This window comes from Macrotis lagotis, chromosome 1, assembly GCF_037893015.1.
Source record: "Macrotis lagotis isolate mMagLag1 chromosome 1, bilby.v1.9.chrom.fasta, whole genome shotgun sequence".
Classification (NCBI taxonomy): domain Eukaryota; kingdom Metazoa; phylum Chordata; class Mammalia; order Peramelemorphia; family Peramelidae; genus Macrotis; species Macrotis lagotis.
In genome coordinates this window covers 664,648,895-664,671,094 of record NC_133658.1, presented here as the reverse complement: position 1 = coordinate 664,671,094, position 22,200 = coordinate 664,648,895, and the positions used below count along the sequence as shown (strand labels likewise).

The following is a 22,200-nucleotide window of genomic DNA, read 5'->3' as shown; positions in this document are numbered from 1 at the left end:
TTTCTTCACAAAGATACTAGAGTGATTTACCATTTCCTTTTCCAGCTTATTTTATAAATGAGGATAATGAGGCAAATAAAGGTTAAATGATTAGCCCAGGATCACATAGCTAGTAAGTGTCTGAGACTAGATTTGAATTCATGAAGACTCTTCCTGACCTGAGACCTAGAATTCTACCCATAACAGCACCTAGTTGATCATCTAATGCTTTAAGATTTGCAAATCTGGCTTTATATATGTGATCTCATTTGATCATCACTACAGCTCTGAGACATGGGTATTATTATTATCCTTTCTTTAGATAAATGGATCATGATACTCAGAATTCTGAAGTTATGCATGCAAGATCAAACCTAATCCTCATGCCAAATATAGAATATTTCCTAATAGTCCATGTATTTATCTTATGTACATCACTCTAGGGAGGTAGGGTGTGTCTGTGATTACTATCCTCATCCTCCAGAGAGAAGACTACATTATTAACTAGTTAAAGGTTTTGACCAAAATTATATATTCAGTTAGTATCAAAACTAAGACTAGAACTTATTTTTAATTCTCAAATGACTAATCGATACTATTGATATATGAAACAAACTAGACAAATAGGATGTGCAGTTAATTTCCCAATGGTAAAAATTTTATTAATTCACCACTATCCAAGAAATATCTTCTCTCTTCTTGACCCAATACATTTTTGTCCCTATCTTCCCTATTTTGGTTGAGACCTCACCAGCCTTTTAGTAATTTCCTTTACAAGCTCAGAGTCATCCTAATTCTTTATATATCCAAACAGTTGTTAAGTTTTGTCAATTCTACCTTTACAATACCTTGGACTTAGTTCTCTTCTTTTCACATATGCAAATACACCTTAGTTCCAACCCATATCATCTCTTAGATACCTACTAGTATAGTTTCCTGTTGGTGTTTTCCCTTTCTAGTCCAGCCTTCATATACCTGCCAAGTTAATAGAATCCTTAAGCACAGGTTTGACCATGTCACTCTCTTGCTCAGTTTCAGAGGGTCCCTACTGTCTAGGATAAAATACCAGACTCTTCTGTCTGGCATTTGAAATCCTTTACAGCCTGATTCTAGAAGTCTTTTCAGACTGATTGTATGTTACTCTCACTCACATACTTTATGTTGAAACCAAAATGGCCTATTTGCTGCTACTTGCTTTTGTGCTTTTGTAAAAAGTGTTCTACATTTCTGGAATGTTGCCTTTCTCTCCCTCTCAGCTTTATAAAATTCCTAGCAGGGAATTTTAAAGCAGGGTTGGAGAACAGCAGGCCCTCAGGTCATTTGGTCTGGGGCTGCTGTGGCAACTACAGGTGAGATTCAAAATTCAATAAATCTAGGAACTTTATAGGAATAAATTGATTAAATGTTTAACCAAACATAACAGGTGAATGATATTACAAATATCCAAACCACCCTTGGCAGAAAAGTGGTTTCCCACCCCTGCAAAGGATAATTCACCACCTAAATGAAGTTTTCCTGAGCTCCCCAAACTCTAGTTGTTTGTGTCTCACTTTCAAAATTATTTGTATTTATTTATTTTGGGTTTTTTTGATTACATTCTGTCATTCCTCTTTGAATGCAAACTTCTTGAGGACAATAACCTCTGTGTGTGTGTGTGTATGTATTTGTATCTGTACCCCATACATAATATCTTGCACATAGTAGGACTTTCTTAGCAAATGCTTGCTGAATTATGGAATCCTTCCATCTGTTATATTGTATCAAAACCCAATAGTATTCTTGGTTACATATTTCAGGAATATATATATATATATATATATATATATATATATATATATATATATATATATATATATATATATATATATATATGTGAGTTTTCTGTGAAGTTTAAGTTTTGAATATCTAGCTCCATAATGCTCCCCACCCTGGACTACATTCATTCCCAATGAAGAATAAAGCACAGAGACAGAAGCTTGCAACCCCCAGTGTGCCTTGGAAAGAACAATGTGCAAGCTTTTCCTCTATTCAAACTATACCCCACAGGACTATAAACAGTTATCCAGGATCCTCATAACTTGTTGGGGCTTAGCCAATTGGACAAAAATGAAAAGAGTGAGCATGAGATTGTCTAAATATATTAACTATCCAGCTGTACTTGCTTCTTGTCAAATAATGCGAATCAAGTAGAATATACAAATGGGCCAACATATGTAACTCTTTATATTTGTGAAATACTTTTTTAAGCATTTTCTTTTTTTTTAGGTTGTTTTTTTTTTGCAAGGCAAATGGGGTTAAGTGGCTTGCCCAAGGCCACACAGCTAGGTAATTATTAAGTGTCTGAGACCGGATTTGAACCCAGGTACTCCTGACTCCAAGGCCAGTGCTTTATCCACTATGCCACCTAGCCGCCCCCTTTAAGCATTTTCCCATATGTTATCATATATGTTGACTGAGTTCATTTGCTCTTTTTAATATATAATTTTTAGTTATTTTATTTTAATTTATGGAATAAAACAAGCAATTCCATAACAGTATAATAAAAAAGATGATTACACCTGTAACTGCAAAATCTATTATGTATAATTTGATAATCCTTTTAAATATATAATGAAGTTATAATGTAAATTTCTTTTTTTTCTTCCTTTCCCCCCAAGCTAGAGATGGCAAATATGTATATATAGGCATATGTGTATATGTGCACACACATATATCTTTACATGCACGCATATATGTAAACTTATTTTATACAAACTTGTATCAGTTTTTTCTCTGGATTCAGATAGTGTCTTTTTTATATGTGCTTTATAGTTAATTTGGGTATTTATAATAGACAAAATGACTTATTTGCTTGAAGTCATTCTTAAAACAATATTGCTGTTATGGCATACAACATTCTCTTGGTTCTGCTCATTTCACGCTTCATTATTTTGTACAAGTCTTTCCATATTTTTCTAAGATCTTTGAGATCATCATTTCTAATAGTGCAGCAGTATTCCGTCACAATCATATAGTTCAACCATTCCCCAAATGATGGGTTATCCCTACAATTTCCAGTTCTTTGACACCACAAAGAAAACAGCTATTAACATTTTAAAACATATAGGTTCTTTTCCTTTTCCCCCATCATCTGTTCTTTTGATGAATTTTTTTCCTGAAAATCATTGATTTTTTTTTTCTAAGCAAGCAATGCCTCATAGTGAGAAGTATCTCTATAAAATTAGTTTCGTTTTTTTCCAGCACAACTTCTATTTGTGGGAAAATTACTTTTTGTCATTATTAGCTGTTGTCAATAGGATTATTTCCCTCTCTATTTACTCCTCTCCCAACTGTCTTATTTATTGACCTCTTATAACCCTCTCATACCTCATTTCCTTTGCCTCCAGCGCTGGACTTCATTTCTTTTGGTTGCTTGTAAAAGAAAACATAGTGAGTATTTAGACAAAGAAGATGAACACCTGCTAATGACATCCTATATTGGTTTTTTCTTGCATTCATTTTGTCACTAGAGTACTGACCTAAATGTATCTTGCACTTTTACCACAGGATAAACTTACAGATCTGCCCAGATTCTACAAAACAGTAGAATATCCTGTGTCACCAGTTGGTTTATTTGTGGTTTCCAAAATTGTACTGAGATGATTGAGTGAAAGGAAGATATTTTTGAGTGCATTTTCTGAAACCTAAATTTGGAGAAAGGATATGGGCACAAGATCTTTAAGAACACATTTGGCATCTGCCTTGCACATAATAGATACTTATAAATATTAGTTGATGAACTTTCCAAGTCTGGAAGAAATTCATATTGCCTGAGTGACCAGGTAATGAATCCCAATCCTTCCCCAATCCTGCAAGATGAATGGTAGAGTAGAATAGAGGTGTCAGACATGCAGTCCATGGACTTCATATGGCCCAAAACACTCCTAAGTGTGGCTCAAACCAGATGAACCTTTAATTGGAAAATATTTAACAAGATAAAAAAATGCAAAAATAAAATGAAATTACACTTTTAAACTAGGTCAGAATGCAACCTGCAGGAGCCCATTTCAATGTAAATTTGATCTTACTGCTGTGGAGAATTTATAGGATTTGTTTGTGAGAATTTTTTTGGCAGGATTCCGTATGCTTCCAGGGTTAGCAATACATATGTACAGGTGACTCTTGATATCAAGATTATTTTTTTCCATCTTGCTTGATGACTGTGAAGAGTAGATCAGAGAACGTTCCAAGAGCAATCTATTTTGGAATGAGCTTCACAGCGAGAGCAACATAAAGTAAAAGATGGTGCCTGCATAGCAACTTTTCCTCATTTTGACATTGAGGAATTGTAGATGCTGCTGTGTCACAAGTCTTGGAAAGCATTATCAATTGGTAGCCCCAAATACCCCCAGTCAGCCATCAGAAGAACAAAGCAGAAAGGATTAGCTGTCCACAGTTGCAGCAGAGCTAAGTCAACAATAGGATGAAGGAGACATTTTTCCTTGCAAAGGAAAAGAACCCTGGATGTCTAATTAGGAGATGTAGGCTCTGATCCCATCTCTGACAATAACTAGCTATGCGATACTGGACAAATCATTTCCTCTCCTGGGGCCACAGAAAAATTAATTAAATTTCTGGACAATATTGTCTCTAAGGACCTGAAATAAGTTCTATGCATGTATAAACTGGTATGTGACTCTTGGTTCATCATCCTTTATCATTATGGTCTGAAATCTTTTATCTGCTTTGGAATCAGAGGAAGAAGCAACAGTAGGAAAAGGCTTATTATTAGTGACAGAAAGGCAGCTGCTTTATATGTATATAAAATATACATATTATATTTGCATATATAACATCCATAAATATGTTTATATTTATATATTATATGTAGATGGAATAAAATAGAATAGAGTTGGAAGGGGTCAACCTATATCTTAAACATATATTTCCCCCTTCATGGTATTTAAGATAGGTAGTCATGCAATGAGGAACTCACTAATAATGAGATCATCGGAGCAGATGGAATAAAAATCTAACCACCCAATCTGTTATTTCCCTTTTTGGTGTTAAGGCAGCATCTTGCCCACTCCATGGAACTTCTTTATCTTTCCTGCCTTCCAATCCATGTTCTTGTCTTTTCTTATTCTTCTCATTTCCAAATAATGAAAAACTCTTCACAGTTCCTTGAAAGTAAGAATTGTATTTAACCAAAACTCAGTTGAGTCCTGGGTACTAGTTCAGTTATATGAAATCTATAAGCTTTCTAGATTCTATTCTAGTTGGGTTTCTGTTTAGCAATCATGTTGAAGAACCTCTGAATTTTCAAAATTGATAATATAAAGATGAGTTTTTAAGTCAAATTCACTACTATAGGATAGTACCTTTCTTCTGTTATAACAATCATAACAAGAATACCAAATAAATATTATGACTTCTGTGTGACAGACTGCCTCTTCATGTCATAATTGTCATCATCATTATCTGATCATCATCATCATCATCATCATCATCAGCAGCAGCAGCAGCAATATCTTATCCTCCTCATCTTCCTCATCACCATAGTAGGTACTGAGTACCTACTAAGTGCCTGGCCCTTTGGTAGCTATTACAAAAGCTTTGTTCTCCAGTGAAAGCATGAATAGGGCAACTCTTTCAAGACCAATGAAAAACATCATTGTGTATTGTATTTTAGGGAAATAAATTCAAGTAGTAGTTGTCAAGCTTACCAAGTGCCGAAATTCCACTGAGAGACTACCATTGGAAGATTCTTCCATGTTCATGGCTTTGACATGTGTTCCACAAAGGATAAACCTACGGTTGCTAGAAAACAAATTTTAGCTATTTACATGGTAGCAGATATATTCAGGAACAGTTTAACAAAAATTGTCTAGGGAGATTTCTTACCTTACAGTTGAAACATTCCTGCAAAACCAAATAAGATTCTTTAAAACCATCTGTTTATAATATATAGTCAATATTTCCTGACATACTTTAAAAATACTTAGCATGCCATTTTAGTTATTTATACAAATTATTTTTCAAGTCTTTATAAGATCCTTATTAATATATTCACATTTAAAAATTCAGTATTTTCATTTCATTGATGTTTAATTGTTAAGATTTTAACAACTTAATTTCAACTAATCGACTTCTAGACTTGTAAAAGTGTATAATCCAGCCTTGGTTTATTTGTAAATCATATTCACTAGTATATTCTTATATCTTATACATGTCAACATTAATATTTCTTTTTTTCTTTATTTATCTTTAAAGTATTCACTTACTTGTCAATAGTTGCTTTAACTTTTATCTGATAGTTCAGTTCAGGCAATTTAATCAGAAGTCTGAAACAGGTTAACAAAAATATGACCAAAAATCATATTATAAAATCTACTTTTATACCTTAAAATATCATAGTTATAGATGACATATACAAGTAATAGAGTAATTAATGTCAGAATCATCTGCATTAATAATCTAGTGTTCAGCAAGTGTTTTGAAGATCAGCAATTCTATATTTAGTTACCCATTTTAACAAAATTCACTTAGCTAGTCTTAATGCTATGTAGCTAACATCTGGAAAAGATCTTATCCCAATATTGTTTTAATGTAGCCAACTTCATTTGAGCAAAATAATATCAACATTGGCCAGTGTGGGAATTCAATTTTATGTGTACTATTCTGTTTTAGATCTTAGGAGATATTTTTGAAGAAGAAATCTCTATTAACAAATGCATTAAATAAAGTCTTCATAGTTTTACTGAGAAAAATAATCATGTTGGCTTTAGTCTGTAGATGACAAGAGTTTCACAGTCAGGGCTTCTGGTAGGCAGCATAAGATTGTGTAACGAACAGACACTTGTAAGATCTGAGCATGCTATTTCTTAGCAACAAGAAAAAAAACAACTTTAGCAAACTTAGAAGGCCCAACTTTAAAGAAATAAATAATTATATCTCTCCCTAGCTGTCTAAATATGCTGCTAATTAATGAACATATTAAAATGATCCCACATTAATGAACATCAGCTGGTTTGATTCTTTAACCTTGATATTAAGGATGACAATTGCAGCACAGAGAATTTAGGTGACTTTCCCTAGGTCATGAAACTAAGAAGCGATAGAGTAGGAATTTAAACTCAGTTCTGTCATACTAAAATTTATTGCACCAAGTTTATATCCCTGCTGTCTATTTATATGATAAAATCAAGCTAATGTTTGGAACAAGGAAGAAGATTTAAAAAATTAATAATTGGTGTTTTATTTACACTTCTCATCCTCCAAATCTAAACATTTATCTTAAGAAAGTTTTATCCTTTGATCAGAGGACCTTGCATATGAAAATCTTTACTGAGCTTGAAATCCTAGTGGTAAATTTTAGTTGTCTGAGATTTAAACATTCTTTCTGAAACACAAACAACTTCATGAGCTAATGAAGTAACTAATACCATGTAATCAACATAGAAATTCTCATTTTAAAAAATGTTCAGAAGAGAACAGAAGAAGGTCAGCAGGAAATACAGCCAAATGGGACAGCTTTGAAAATTCTATGTTGAATATGTTATATACTTGGGGGGGGGGGGAAGCTTGTTGTACATGATGCAGATTTTCAGCTATGTTGCAATTGTTCTTTTCCTCATCAATTTGGTGTGTGGAAATGCTAACTATTTATTTGGTGTCTATTAAATTCAAAAACATTTTTTAAAAGAAAAAAGGTAGAATTTCTTAGCTAAATAAAAAATTCCCTTTCATAACTGCAGAATAAAAATAATAATATAAGGTGGTATTGTTTTTATCTCCTATAATACTACTTGTCTGACTGGAATAATTATTCAGTTTTTATTCACAGTTGTCATAACTGTGCAACTTATTTCACATACTGTATATTGTGTTACTGATTTTCAGTGCTAACCATGTTCATAACTGAGGCTGAAAACACCAGAGGTCCAGTTTACAGGAGAAATATATGCATATATACGTATGTATGTATTTACACACATACACACACATATACACAGCCAGAACAGCGATTTTATCAGTTTAAGGAAGTCCAGGTATGGAAGCTCCTTCTACTGATGTGCAGACTGGCAATTTATTTTAACATGGTCTTAGGGAATTACCTGGAATAAACAAAGTTAAGTGATTTGCCACAGTAAAACAACTCAACAAGCATGAAGGTCAAATATCAGATTTGAAGACTGACCTGATATCTATTTTGCCATGCTCTACAATGCTATTTTTGTTGATATTTATGTTTTATCATTCCCCTTCAAAAGTCAATAAAGAAATATCTCATATTTAACTTAAACCCAAGGAACTTCAAACTAACATGATAAATGTAGGAGATTGAGACATGCACATGTTATGATAAAAATCCTTATATTAGCATTTTTTTATACAGTCTAAAATTTCCTTATGGAGAATTGCCAGAGCAATAGGCCTGGAGATTTCTTGCCTACTACACTCATCAGTGAGCATTTATTAAGTGCTTACTATGTCCCAAGAACTATACTAAGTGCTGGAGATATGACCCAAAATGAAATAATTCTTGTTTTTGAAGAACTCACATTCTGTCAGGGGAATATAGAACAAAATACACATTCTGTAAGCACAAATTAAATAGTTATCTCTTCCACATTTGCAAGGGTTAGGGGCATAGTGGTTACGTGATCTGGAAAATCCTAAAAGTTTTTGGCTCGGGGGAAGCTAGGTGGTGCAGTGGATAGACCACCGGCCTTGGAGTCAGGAGTACCTGGGTTCAAATCCAGCCTCAGACACTTAATAATAATTACCTAGCTGTGTGGCCTTGGGCAAGCCACTTAACCCCATTTGCCTTGCAAAAACCTAAAAAAAAGTTTTTGGCTCTCTCTTCCTATCAGAGAAGAAGTAAGAAATCTTTCTTTTTCTTTTTCTTTTATTGGGTGTACCTTATTGTAAAATTTATGTTAAGTATTTGGTCATGGACTCTGTGTCATCTGCTGGCCTTTGTGTATTCTTTGCATGTTATCTATGGCTTCTGCAAAACTCCCTCAAAATTCCTATTTAATTTCTTTTGCTGAACCACAATATAGCAAAACCATGATGGAAAAAATCATGAAGGGATAACTATAGAGGGTTGTTTGGGCTGGAGCCAGGTGGTGAAGAACAGTAAATGTCAAACATAGGAGTATTTATTTTATTCTTTGTTTTGCCATTGAAAAATCCTATCCGGAGTCTGAAGGTCAACTCAAGTCTTATCTTCTCTACAATGATATTCTGAATTTCTGCAATCTTTAGTCCCTTTCTCTGAATTCCCATAGCATAACCAGTCCATACTAGAGTATCTTAGACTCACATGATGTATTGTATTGATTATTTCATATACTTAAGTCCTCTCCCCTGATTTGTAGGCTACCTGGGAAATTAAATTGTACAGTCTTTTTATATTTCCCACAATGCCCACTACTTCATATTTGGTATCCAATTCAATTTTTTGTTAAGTATGTACTCTGTGAAAGATACTATGTTGACAAAAATACTACTATATAGAGACAAAAATAAGGTAGTCTCTACCCTCAAGGAACTTAACTCTACAAGAGGGCTGAAAGATAAGTACAGTTATCCCTTCTACATTGAGGGAATTAGAAAAATGATATTCCCACAATCTGAGAAAAATCTGTGTAAAATTTTTTGGTCTTCCCTTTATACCAGAGAAGTCTGAATTATTATGGTATTAAAACATATTGATATTATAAAATACTTTACATGTATCTTGTGCATTTCTGAGTTTCTAAACTTTTTCTGTTTCATCAACTGGTCTACCCATTTAATTTCTTATGCTGACTCATGAATATTGAAACCAATGATGAGGAAAGTCATGATATAGAAGGATAATTGTAGATATAAAGTAAGTTTTGATAACTTAAAAACTACACTAAGATTTCTGGGATACCAATGTATTTATACAAAGTAATTTCAATATGTAGAAATTATTTACAATTTTGAAGATAAGGATTGGAAGAGCCTCACATAGACAAAGGTCTATGGAAATGGAGAGGGTAAAACCTCATATGTGTTTTGAAGAAAGAGAAAAATTATAAAAGGTGGTAAGAAAGGAGTGGATTTCAGATATAGGGGACAACCTGGGTAAAAGCACAGAAAGACAAGATGTAATAACAACATAAGAGGAACAACTGGAGAATGTATGCAGGGGAGTACTATTAAACAAAATAGGTGGGAGTCATACAGTAAAAGGCTTTAATACTAGGCTGAGAATTGTTTATTTTGTCTTAGAGAATATAGGACCCACTATCTCTGAGTAATTCATGTTAATGGTAAGTTACCCTATACCTATCACTAATTTACAATGATATTTTCATTTTCTATGATTTTTATTCTACCAATATAACTTCTCATCTCACTAGTACAGATTTACATGCCCTTGCCATTTATTAAATGTACACATCAAGACCCTGCATTAGTCTCTATGGATACAAAGATAAGGTGCTTCATTCCATTGGAGGGGAGGAGAGGCGATATAACATGTATACAAGTCAGCAAATAATAATTGTATATAATGAAATATAATTTCACTTGGCAGGGAGATAGTATTAATAACTAGAGGGATAACCTTCAAATAATTTTTTCCCTAAATAAACATGTATATACATTCATGATACATCAGTCTCCAGAGATATAACAAATTGACTTACCTTAATTTCACAGTGAATTGAATGAGGGTTTTAAGTACCAGTGGTCTCTGGGGATGGGTTGGCATGCATGGTTGTCGTTCAACCACAAATGAGCTAATAGAAAAGAAAATATATGCGTCATTTGAAAATAAAAACTATATAGGCAAACTGAAAGTCTCTGATAAATTGCTTGAAATTTTCTGAAGGAGGACATAACCTGAGTCAAGTTCCAATCTTGCCATCTCTTTCTGATTAAAAAAAAAAGACCTCATATGATGGGAATATTTTAAATCAATTCTCCTAATTATGAATAATAGTCATCTCACATGGACAAGATACATAATCAAAAGTTAAAGTATTAGAAAATTCTGACCTCATTTCAAATAAATATTTAAAAAACAAAACAAAACAAAACAAAATAGTAATGATCACAATTCTCTCACTTTCTATCTGAGGAAAAAGAGGCCTACTGTGGTGTCTGATCAAGGATATTGCAGAACTTGGATTCAAACCCAGGTCCTTTGACTCCAAATCCAGAATTTTTTCTACAGTAACACCACATTGATATGTTTTCTCTACACTCATAGGATCTACTCAAAATGAAATCATTAGAATCTCCTTTCCTTAAAAATAAAAACTGAGTCAGTAGTTGATGCTTTGGTTGGTTTGAGTCTCCAGCAGAGGTTCCAAGGAGTTGTATAAAATACAATACCTGATGCAGGTCTATCTAGTGTCCTTGCCAAATCATCGGTGTGTTATGCCACTTGTCAAGCCCCTTGTTTCTCTGACTATCCAACCCTACTCTCCATACCCTGACCAATAAATCACAGCATACTTTCAATTTCACAAGACCTGAGACCTGAAAGGTATTTAAGTCGAGTAATATTTTACATACTTTCTGAAAAGGTTGTAGATCAAGAAGTTGATTTGTTTTTGCAAATGAGGCCTTTGCAATGGAATGGGATCACCTTCATATGACACTTTGGTAGACTGCTCATCTAGTTTTTCCATCTGTCTTCTGACTTGGAAAAGACTTTCTGCCAACAGGGTAAAACTTTTGAAAAGACAAGGAAGATAAAAAAAAAATACTTTTTATTTTCATTTGATAACTGATTTATCCCACCTCCCATGCTTATTTTGCATTGATTCTTACATAAATCTACCTTATCTTAATATATATGCATACACACATATACACATACTTATAAGGGACAGAGTGCTAGACTTGGAGTTAGGGAGACTTGAGTTCCAGTCTTGCCTTAATCACTTTTTAGATATATGACCCAAAAGCAAATTATTTAATCCCTGTCTACCTTAGTTTCCTCATCTGTTAAATGACACAACAGCATCTACCTTACAAGTTTATTATGAAGAATTAGCACATACAAATGCTTTACATATTTTATGCTAGCTATTATATATGTATATATAATATGTGTATGTATGTATGTTAAACATACATACTAACCTATAAACACACATATGGCAGATGTTCCCTACTTTGTGACTTATGTTTCTAAAGAAAAGACATATTTGAGGGGCAGCTAAGTGGCAAAGTGGATAAAGTACCAGCTCTGGAGTCAGGAGGACCTGAGTTCAAATCCAGCCTCAGACATTTAATAATTGCCTAGCTTGGGCAAGTCACCTAATCCCATTGCCTTCAATAAGTAAAAAATAAAAATAAAAAAAAAGACATATTTGTACTCTCATCAACTTCTTTTCTTGCTTAATCACTTGTAAACACCTTCAGATATACACTTGGAACATTTAATATTCAGTGCATAATCAGGAAAATCCACCGTGACATATATGTATTAATCTTTTCATGTGATATACTGCTAGTAATAAAAGAAAATAAAAACCATCTTATCTTTGATATTTGTGTTATATTTAGCAAACACCAATTGTCTTTGAAACTCCTTCAGGAGAAAAATACAATTTTAAGTCCTAAGCATGACTTTCATTACATTTCATGAGAATTAAGGTGAATTTAGAAATATGTTATCCACAAATTTGTTTTGGTTTTAACCTGTATGTGGGATCTTGATGCGGTTAAAAAATAACCAAACAAATACAAAAGTTGGAAGATTGACATGAAGGATGTATGGTACCCCAAAGTGACTTCTCATTTCAGAGAACTTTCCTAGAAATACTCTGAATGTAGAAAACCTCTGTTAGTGTCTGTGTGTGTGTGTGTGTGTGTGTGTGTGTGTGTGTGTGTGTGTGTGTGTGTGTGGTGTGTGTGGTGTTTGCAAGCTCAGGAAGCAAACCTTACTCTTGTGACTTCTCTGTTTAAACAATGCTACATTTTCCACAAATTTCAGGAAATCACAAGTCCAATGCACTTAGCATGAGGGAATAGATTTTTGACAAGCACAAGCATGTGTTTGGTACCTCTATGGCTTTTTTGGATATTTACTTTGTTTTTTGTATCAGCAGAAACACTCAGAAGTTAAAAAAGCAAAATGATTTGTAGAAGGAAAATCAATACATTTAAAAACGAACCCAATTCTTACTCTCAGTTAAGAGGGCAGGGAGGTCAGAGTTCTTTTAGAATGTTGCCTGAGTTGGCATTCATGCTTTCTTTCTTATTGAATTGTGCCATTAGGAAGATATTTGGAGGTTAGACTGAGATTTTCATTTCTTCTTTATTATGTCTTTTGACAATTCTTTCAATTGAATACTTACATTTTATATTTCTAAGGGAAAAAAATCTGTCAACACTTTCTAATATAAAGAGCAACAGGCTGTGTGTGTGTGTGTGTGTGTGTGTGTGTGTGTGTGTGTGTGTGTACACATTGTGTGTTTGTGCGGAGTATTTCATAGCATCTTCAGTAGGTTTCAGATTTTTGGTTTATATGCAACAAAAAAGCAACACCTCCTGAATAACTATGGTAGACTTGACTCTCTTAAGGTTATATGGTTAAACTTCAACCAGTCTATCAAAAAACATTTATTAATCACCTACTCCCTTCCAGGCAGTGTCCTAAGTGCTAAGAATACAGAAAGAGGCACCATTACAGTTTCCCTCCTCCAGGAAGAAGAGAGATGAAATCTAAACAACTACATGCAAACTATATATAATCTAAATAGGAAATAATTAACAGAAGAAAAGCATAAGAATTTAGAGTTGGAAAAGGCTTCCTGTTAAAAAAAAATTGAATTTTTAGTTGAGACTTAAAGGAAAGCCAGGGAAGTCGGTAGATGAAGTCAAGGGGAGTGGGTGCCCATTAATTTTTGATAATTATGGGAAAGTGGGGGCAATGAAAAGGTATATGGTGGGGGTGAGTATGATGCAACACACACAGTATCCCCAAAGTCTTAGTGTAGAACTTAATATATGCTTTAAGCAAAGCCTAGAATTGCACTAAGACTTTTGGGACACCTTATATTACTAATGAAGAACTGCACAAAAGAAATAGTATAATTGATGTGAAAGAGAAATATGATCAGTAAAGGAGGTGGGCAAATAATGTGACAAGAATGAAGGCACACATAGGGATAAACTGGAGGAAGTACCCTCATGAATAAGATCAATAAATCTTTTTCTTGTGGAAGTCCCCAGAGTAGGAAGTTACTAATGGAAGACATGCATCAGAGAAAAAATTATTACTGGTTGCAAAGGTTATTTTGAAACATTCAGTACTGATATTTCATGAGACAAATTTAATCAATCCTTATAATGTAATCAACAATATATGATGCTGTGATTTATCCAGAACAATCACTGCAAACTAGCTTAGATTTGTAGTGTTTGAAGGTTTACGAAGTCCATAGAAAACTCTGGTTCTCTGTTTTCAATTACAAAGTTCCTTAGCTACTAACAGACCATCAACAGGCAGAATGAATTCACAGTTCTGGGCTAAGCCTGCAGTTTCTCATGGGCTGGGCCATTCTGAAGCTTTTCACTTCCTGTGGTTTTCACTGGAAACTAAAGGTAGGGGAAGGTTACCAGTTCTGAAGCTGATCAAGGCCACTGTGTAATGGACCGCCAATGCAGGCAATTTGCTGACGCCTCTTCCAATCAAGCAGCTCTTCTAATAGCATGTTGTTCATCAAGGTGTCAATTTCACTTATTATTTGGGTGATTTTGCTGAGGACTTCCTGAAAAATAGAACAACAGATAAAGAGAAGAAATCAGAGTCACTGGTCATCCAACTTGTGAAAACTTGTCTAGTCTATAATTAGAGATTATTGTTAGCCTTCTTCCTACTAAATACTACATTCTACTCCCTACCAAATTCACATTATGCTTATAGTTGTATGTACCTTGGATAAAATGTATAATTATAACCTTGCCACCCAAAAATATTTTGTCACTTTGATAAAAATGAGGTAATCTTACAAAATCACCTAGATACATATAATCTAATACAATTTGACAAATGTTTAAGTCCCTATTATGTGAAAGGCACTGGAGATTTATAAACAAAGGAAAAATAATCCCTGTAATAGTCTCTTGCATTCTATAAAAAATGGAGTAAAAATTATTTTAAAAAAATTAAAATTATTTATATGTAAATATATTATATTATTTAATATAAAGAGAATATATTTATTATTTCAATTTATCATATCAATTATTCAATTGCATCCATATTGTAATAAATTAATTTTATTATAAATATAATATTACATGAATATATACATACATGTATGTTAAAAATTGCAATTAGGATCATCACTAGTTAACTTTCCAAGACACTTTGACTAAGGTCATGTAATTTTAAGATCATTAATCTGAGCTTCCTATCTTGATTCTGCCATTATAAAGCTGTGTTACTGGAGAAATATTTGTTCCTCTTCTTTGAGCTCCCTTATCTGTAAAGAGATTGGCTTAGGTGACATATAATCATGATTTTGAAAGTCTGTGATTTTTGCAAGTGAATAATTTCTAAACAGAAGTAGATGACATACGTTTACACTTATATAATAGATTGGTTATGTATGAAAGAAAGCAGTAGTGAATGGGATAGAATTCCAATCCTAGAGTTGGGAAGTTTTGGATTTAAATTCTGTCTTCAACCCATACAAACAAGTCATTTAACCTCTCAGCCTTCAAGAGATTTCTTGAAGACTTCAAGTAGCAGACTAATTTCTCTATCTACAATAAATGGTGAAAAGGAATTTCCATACTAGGAATTCTTCAAATAGGTGAAGTTGTAGGTCTGAAACCACCTTCCTTCTTCCTAAGAAAACGTATGTACAAAGAGAAGTATACTATTTTATCTTGAGATTGTCTTCATTTTAAACATGGAATAATTGAATAATGACAAACAATTAGCTATCTGAGTGATAAAGTCATTTGTGATTAACATTTTCGCATTCATAAATTCCTAAATGAAAAAGAAGTTGGGTTTGTTATAACAAGTAAAAGAAAAGAATTTTTGGTGGTGGTAGTAATATTTTTAAAAAAATCTTATTTTTATTAATATTTTTGGATTTATATCATCTTCTCAAGAAGGAGGAAAACATATGTGAGAAGTTAATGGTAAGAACCCTGAGATGTATCTGGTTGGTATGATGAGAGTAATGATGGTTTTACTGAGAATCTAAAATTACTGAATTCAAATTCTGATTTAGACAGTTCCTAGTTGAGCAGTCCTGAACAAATCACATTACTTTTCTGGGTCTCAGTTTCTTCATATTTAAAATGAGCAAAATTAAACTCAGTAAGATTCCTTCCAGTTCTAAATTGTTGATTTTTAAAATTTCAAATATATTGCACCCTACTACCCTCCTTTACTCCATAGTGACCTATCTTTTAAAAATATTTCAAAAGAAAGAGGGGGTAAAATGATTTAGTTTGACCATGTCTATTAGTGTATACAATATTTCATATGTCAGTCTTTTAAAGGTTGGGGAAGGAAGATGTGGAGATGTATTTTTCTAAGTTTTTCTGTAATTATTATTATTAAGCAGTATTCAAGGTTTTTCCCCCACCATTTATTTTTTTTTTAGTTTTTGCAAAGGCAAATGGGGTTAAGTGGCTTGCCCAAGGCCACACAGCTAGGTAATTATTAAGTGTCTGAGACCGGATTTGAACCGAGGTACTCCTGGCTCCAAGGCCAGTGCTTTATACACTATGCCACCTAGCCACCTCCCACCATTTCATTTATGCCATTGTAGTTACTTGTGTTAGTCCTTATTTCCATTTTCTTCACCCCAACCCCATCCTCATGTTTTACTCTAAAACCCTTCAAGCTTTTCATTATTCTCTTCAGAATGACTGAGATGTTCAAAAGACATTTGAAAATAAAAAAAACTGGAAAAAATAGATTAGGATTGGATAATAGAATTGAGAATCAATGTAGGTGATAATTGTATATATGGGAGCTGATGAAAACACAAAGCAAAAGAGAAGAGAGAAGGAAGAGAGTCAAGCAGAGAACCTTGAGATGCCCATGGATTGCTTTGGTTAGTTGGTTCTTGTCCTTCAATATAAAAAAAACAAAACAAAACAGCATCATTGTATTAGAGACAAGTTACAATGTGTCCAACTGATCTGATCAGATCAATATGAGCTCAGAATGCTCTATCATAAGTCGGGCACAAATAGGCCATGTGAACCCCTGGAGAGGGTACTCTTAACTTGAACATCTCATGTTTCCTTTGAGCTGCTTCCATTCTGCCTTCTGAGGGTATGCCATGCTGGGTGGTCCTGTGCCAATGTCTCCCACACTGAACAATCAATTCCAAAGTTCTTAAAAGAGACCTTCAAAACGTCTCTGTAGTGCTTTTTCTGGTATTAAGAACCAATAAAGGAGACAGAGACAGAATGGTCAGACAGGTAAGAGAATAAGGAACAATGTCACCAAAACCTAGCGAGAAGACCATATGAACAACTGATTGATAGTGTTAAAGACCAGATAAAGGTCAAGAAGGATGAAGACTGAAGCAAAGCCATTAGATTTGGTTATTAAGAATTCATTGGTAACTTTGAAAAGAGTTGTTTGAATTGAATGATAAGGTCAGAAACCAGGGAGTTAAGAGAATAAGAGGAAAGGAATTGGAGGCACTTATTGATGGACAACCCCAGGAGTTTAATCACGAAAAAGGAGGAAGGCAGGAAAACTATGATAATAGGTGGCAGAGATGGACAGATCAAATTATAGATGGTTTTTTTTTCATTTAAGGGTAGGACATGGATGGGTTTTTAGGCAGCAGGGAAGTAGCCAATAGACAAGGAAGAAGTTAAAGATTAGTAAGTGAGTGAAGATGAAAGATGGAGAAGATGAGATGGAATAGGCTCATTTGCACATAAAAAATTGTGCATTTGCCTTGGAAAAGAGAAAGATTCTAGTGAGTGAGGGGTGAAGGAGTAGATAGTCACAGAAGGCATCTGATGGATGTGAGATGAGAATAGAAGAGCTCTTCATGAATAGTTTCAATTGTTTCGGTGAAATATGAAGCAAGGCTACTGGCTAGAAGCTTGTTGGGTAGAGTTATCTTGTTTCAAATTTTTCCTCTATCAGTTCATCTTCCATTCAACTATCAAAGTGATTTTCTTAAAATGGAAGTTTGATAATGTCACTCACCTATTTGATAAATTCCAGTGGCATTTTGTTATCTCCCAGATCAAATATAAAACTCTCTGTTTACCTTTTAAAGCTCTTCATTATATGGCCCTCGTTCTTCTTACATTCCTCCCCACCATATAATCTATGTTCTAGTGACTCTTGTCTCATTGCTCTTTCTCCTATAAGACATTCCATTCCCCAATTCCCTTATTTTCATTGGCCTGATTGTAATGTTCTCCTTTATCCTCTATCCCCTCCCCCCACTTATACTCTACCTTCTACAAGAAACCATTCTGATTCTCCTTAATCTTAGTGTTTTTCCTCTGTGACTAGTTTCAATTTATCCTGTACATATCTTGTTTGACTATAGTTGTATGGAAGTTCTTTCCCTCTTTAGACTATCAGTTCCATGAGGGGAGCGATGATGTTTTTGTTTTTCTTTGTATTTTCCAGAGCCTGGCACACAGTAGGGGCATAAGTAATATTTGTTGATTTCATTTGTTTTCCTTGCTTCATTCTGCATCTGTTTATGTCTTCCTCTGCTTCTCTGAAGTCTTTATATTTGCTCTTTATTGTAGTGGAATAATATTCCAACATGTTCATGTGCCATAATTTGTTGGATCATCCTCCAGCTAATGAGCAGCTTTTTCATCTTCAGTTCTTTGTTACCACAAAAAAGCACTGGTATAACTATTTCAGTGTATTTGGAGTCTTCTTGTCTCTGACTGCCTTGGGTGTTATATACCTGATGCTAGTGATATTTCAAAATAACTGTGTGTCATGGGGTAGTGTAGTAGAATTGGGTCCCAAAAGATAAGTTTAATCCCTCTTTAGACACTCACTAAATGTACGATCTTTGGTAAGTTACCAAAACTCATAGATTTAGTCATCTATCCCTCTAGAAAAGGGCCATAATGATAGTACCTATCCCATTGGGTTGTTGCAAGGATCACACGAAATAATATATGTGAACTACAAACTTAAAACACCACAAGAGTGTTAGCAATTATGTTTCAAGCATTTTTTATTCTTAGGAAATCAAACACTTTCCCTATCCCATATTTTAAGCAAACAGTCTCACTTTTGTATTTGTATCCCTAACATCTAGTACAGTGCCTGGCACAAAATAGGCTCTTAATAAAATGCTTATCTATTGACTGTCAGATCCAGAAGGAAATCTTCAATCTTTTCCTCCTGGACTTTGAGTGCAAGTTAAAGGATTTCAATCAGCAACCACTGAATGGTACTGAAGGAAATATTTAATGATAAGCCTTTTGTCTGAGTATGTGTTGAAATACTTATTTCATCAAATAAAGGTAAGCAACATCAAATATTTGTTTTAAGTTACCTAAAAACTTAAATCCCTAAAAGATTATAAAATAAAACAGCAACTAAAACAGATATGAACTTAAGTCTTAATTATATATATATTAGAAACTGGTAAAAACCTTCAAAGTAAACATGATCATATAACATTTAGCCTTTTAGTAAAACATACTTCAACTTCTTGGAGACTAGCCTTGACAACAAACCCCAAATTATAAAAACATTGGCAAAGAGTGAACATTGTGCCTAGAAATAAGCAGATTTGTCTAGGACCTGGTCTCTAGGTCAACCATTCTTTTAAGTGGGGTTGGGGTTTAGGAGGTAAACAACAAACAAAATCCCTACAAAATATTCTTTACCAACCTTTCTTTTGAAGTCTAGTGTATTGAGCATGTCTTGCAATGTCAAAACTTCCTGCTTCACAAGAACATTGTTTTTATCACCTTGGTCTACAGTAGGAAAAGAGAAAAACAAAACAAAACAAACAACAGAATTCTCTCCATGGTGAAATTTCCCTATCTTCTGGTTAAGTTTGCCTAAATTTTTCATACTTGATTGTAGATACTGATAGAAATTCTTGTCCAAGAGAAAAAAAGTCAAAAGCAGTATATTTTTATTCTAGGTTTATGACCTAAAGTTTCTTCTTTTATATAGAAATGTAATACTAAATAGAAAGAAATCAGATGGGAAGGAGAAGACACATTTTATAACTAGTGTCCATTTAATATTAGAAGAAGGTGGGAGGAAGAAAGGCAGGAAGAGAAGGATGGAAGAGGAAAAGAAGAGAGGTTGAAGAGGAAAAAAAAAAGAAGTAGGAACCAAAAAGAGAGGAAGAGAAGGAATGAGGAAATAAAGATAAGAGACAAAGCAGGGAAGAATTCTATAATAAGGGGAGGATGGAGATAGGTAGGAATGAAGGAAGGAAAGACCTCCTAAGGGCATCCCCATTCTACTCTTGGATACTATATTGGGAAGTTTTTCCTTATAATCTTCCTGATTCTTCAACATAGTTCAATTGATCCTCACAGCCCTGAGAGGTAAAAAAAAAGGGCTCATCTATTCCACTTCTTTCTGGAAAATCTAATGTTCCAAAAGTTGTTCATATTCTATTCCTAAAGATGATAAATTTAAAAATTCCATGAATCTTCCAATAATCCATTTCAATAACTAATAATATGTGAATCCGGAATGTTAGTTTGAAAAAAACAAAACTTAGCATCTATCATCTGGAAATTTTCATAGTCCAGCACTTTCTCCAGCAATAAGGGAGATCATATTTATTTTGTATCCATAATGCTAATATTCCAGGACACACAGTAGATCCTTAATAAATATTGATTTGACACGACTAGAAGCCCTAAAAATAATTGAAATGCCTCAATTTAAAATAAAGATTAGGTTACATTGAGTTTTACTAGATATATTTGATTGTGTTTCTAGGTTTTAAAGACCAATTATTTATAAACTACATAATGCAAACTGACTTTTTGCTCTATCCAAAGTGGATAATAATTACAAATGATGGAGGGGACTGATGTGCTGACTGACAGTTTACCCTCATCTTTCCCCATTTCTGATATCCATAAGTGACCTTAATCTTAAAGAAGCTTGAATAAAGAATAAGAAGAAAGCCATTGCAAGTAACAAGACACAAGGAAGTGGCTCTAAGTAACTCCAGGAGATTCTATGCTATCTTGCAGGAATGTTGGAGTAGGACATTCACTGTTTGCTGAAAAGAGTTGACTTGGAAGAGGATAGAACAATTACCTCACAAGAGAGATACAATGCCTTTCTTCCAGTCCCCTTGGCCACAATGTGAGAAGAAAGATAATTCCCCCATTCACTGCCTGACTCTTTATTCTTTATTTCTAGTTAACTCTGCTAGATTGATGGGCAAGCAGGGTTTGAGGTTTTGTTTTCCTCTCAATAATTTGTCTTTATCTTAAGTCATTTAATGTGATAAAAATTGTTGGCCAACATAAGACCCAGTCTGTTTCATGTATATTTAAATGTCATAGATAATATGCTGTCATAGATAAAGGAGAGTAGTAATTTTCTCTTTTCAGAGATGAGAGACATTTTGCTTAGCAATCAGCCTAGACTAGGGACTAGAAGTTCACAGAATCAGAGTGGGATAGATGTTATCTTCCATAAGATTTGCAAAAATATCTGGGATCAAATATGTAAAAAGATTTCTATAATGGTTTTCTGTCCTATTTGTGAAAGAAATCTTGAGATAAAAACAAAACAAAACACCTTAGTCCAGGGATGAACAACTGCTTTTAACCTATGAGACTTTGCTTGGTTGGTTCCCTCTCCTAGGTTTCCTGTGGGTAATTAAAAAATTATGACTTTTACAGGAGTTGAGAGACAGAGGACTTGAACTCAGATACCATTAAGTTGTCTGGAAGGCTTCAACTACAGTACAAGCCCTGGGCCTGCTAGTGCCACCTTAGAAACCCAAACTACCATTCTTAAACCTGCTCATGAGCTCCTCAAATTTAGGTGAAGGAGCAGTGCTATTGTTGAAAGAGCCAAGAGTTTGGGCTTCTGCTAAAGTTCTAATATGGTATTTCTTTATGGCATGGGGTGATTTAAATTCCTGAAGGCTATGCCAATTGATTACAAACTCATGAAGTTCCTGCTAAGTGGAAAAAGTTTTGCATATTGGCCCCAACCCAGAGATGGTATTAGAGAACTGGTATAGCTAAATTCAGTTTCATCCCCAG

General features: G+C 34.0%; 1 protein-coding gene across 3 annotated transcripts in view; it reads right to left on the bottom strand.

Moving 5' to 3' along the window:
* STAT4 (signal transducer and activator of transcription 4) overlaps window positions 1–22,200 on the bottom strand; it is a 287,696-nt gene that overhangs the window by 31,408 nt on the left and 234,088 nt on the right. For all 3 annotated transcript variants that reach the window (XM_074215477.1, XM_074215476.1, XM_074215478.1), the window contains 8 exons: window positions 19,835–19,920; window positions 14,578–14,729; window positions 11,521–11,679; window positions 10,647–10,739; window positions 6,243–6,302; window positions 5,863–5,880; window positions 5,685–5,778; window positions 3,346–3,390 (listed from right to left, as the gene is read on the bottom strand). In XM_074215477.1, coding sequence (XP_074071578.1) covers window positions 3,346–3,390; window positions 5,685–5,778; window positions 5,863–5,880; window positions 6,243–6,302; window positions 10,647–10,739; window positions 11,521–11,679; window positions 14,578–14,729; window positions 19,835–19,920 — 707 coding nt within the window. The remainder of the gene's footprint in view (window positions 1–3,345; window positions 3,391–5,684; window positions 5,779–5,862; window positions 5,881–6,242; window positions 6,303–10,646; window positions 10,740–11,520; window positions 11,680–14,577; window positions 14,730–19,834; window positions 19,921–22,200) is intronic.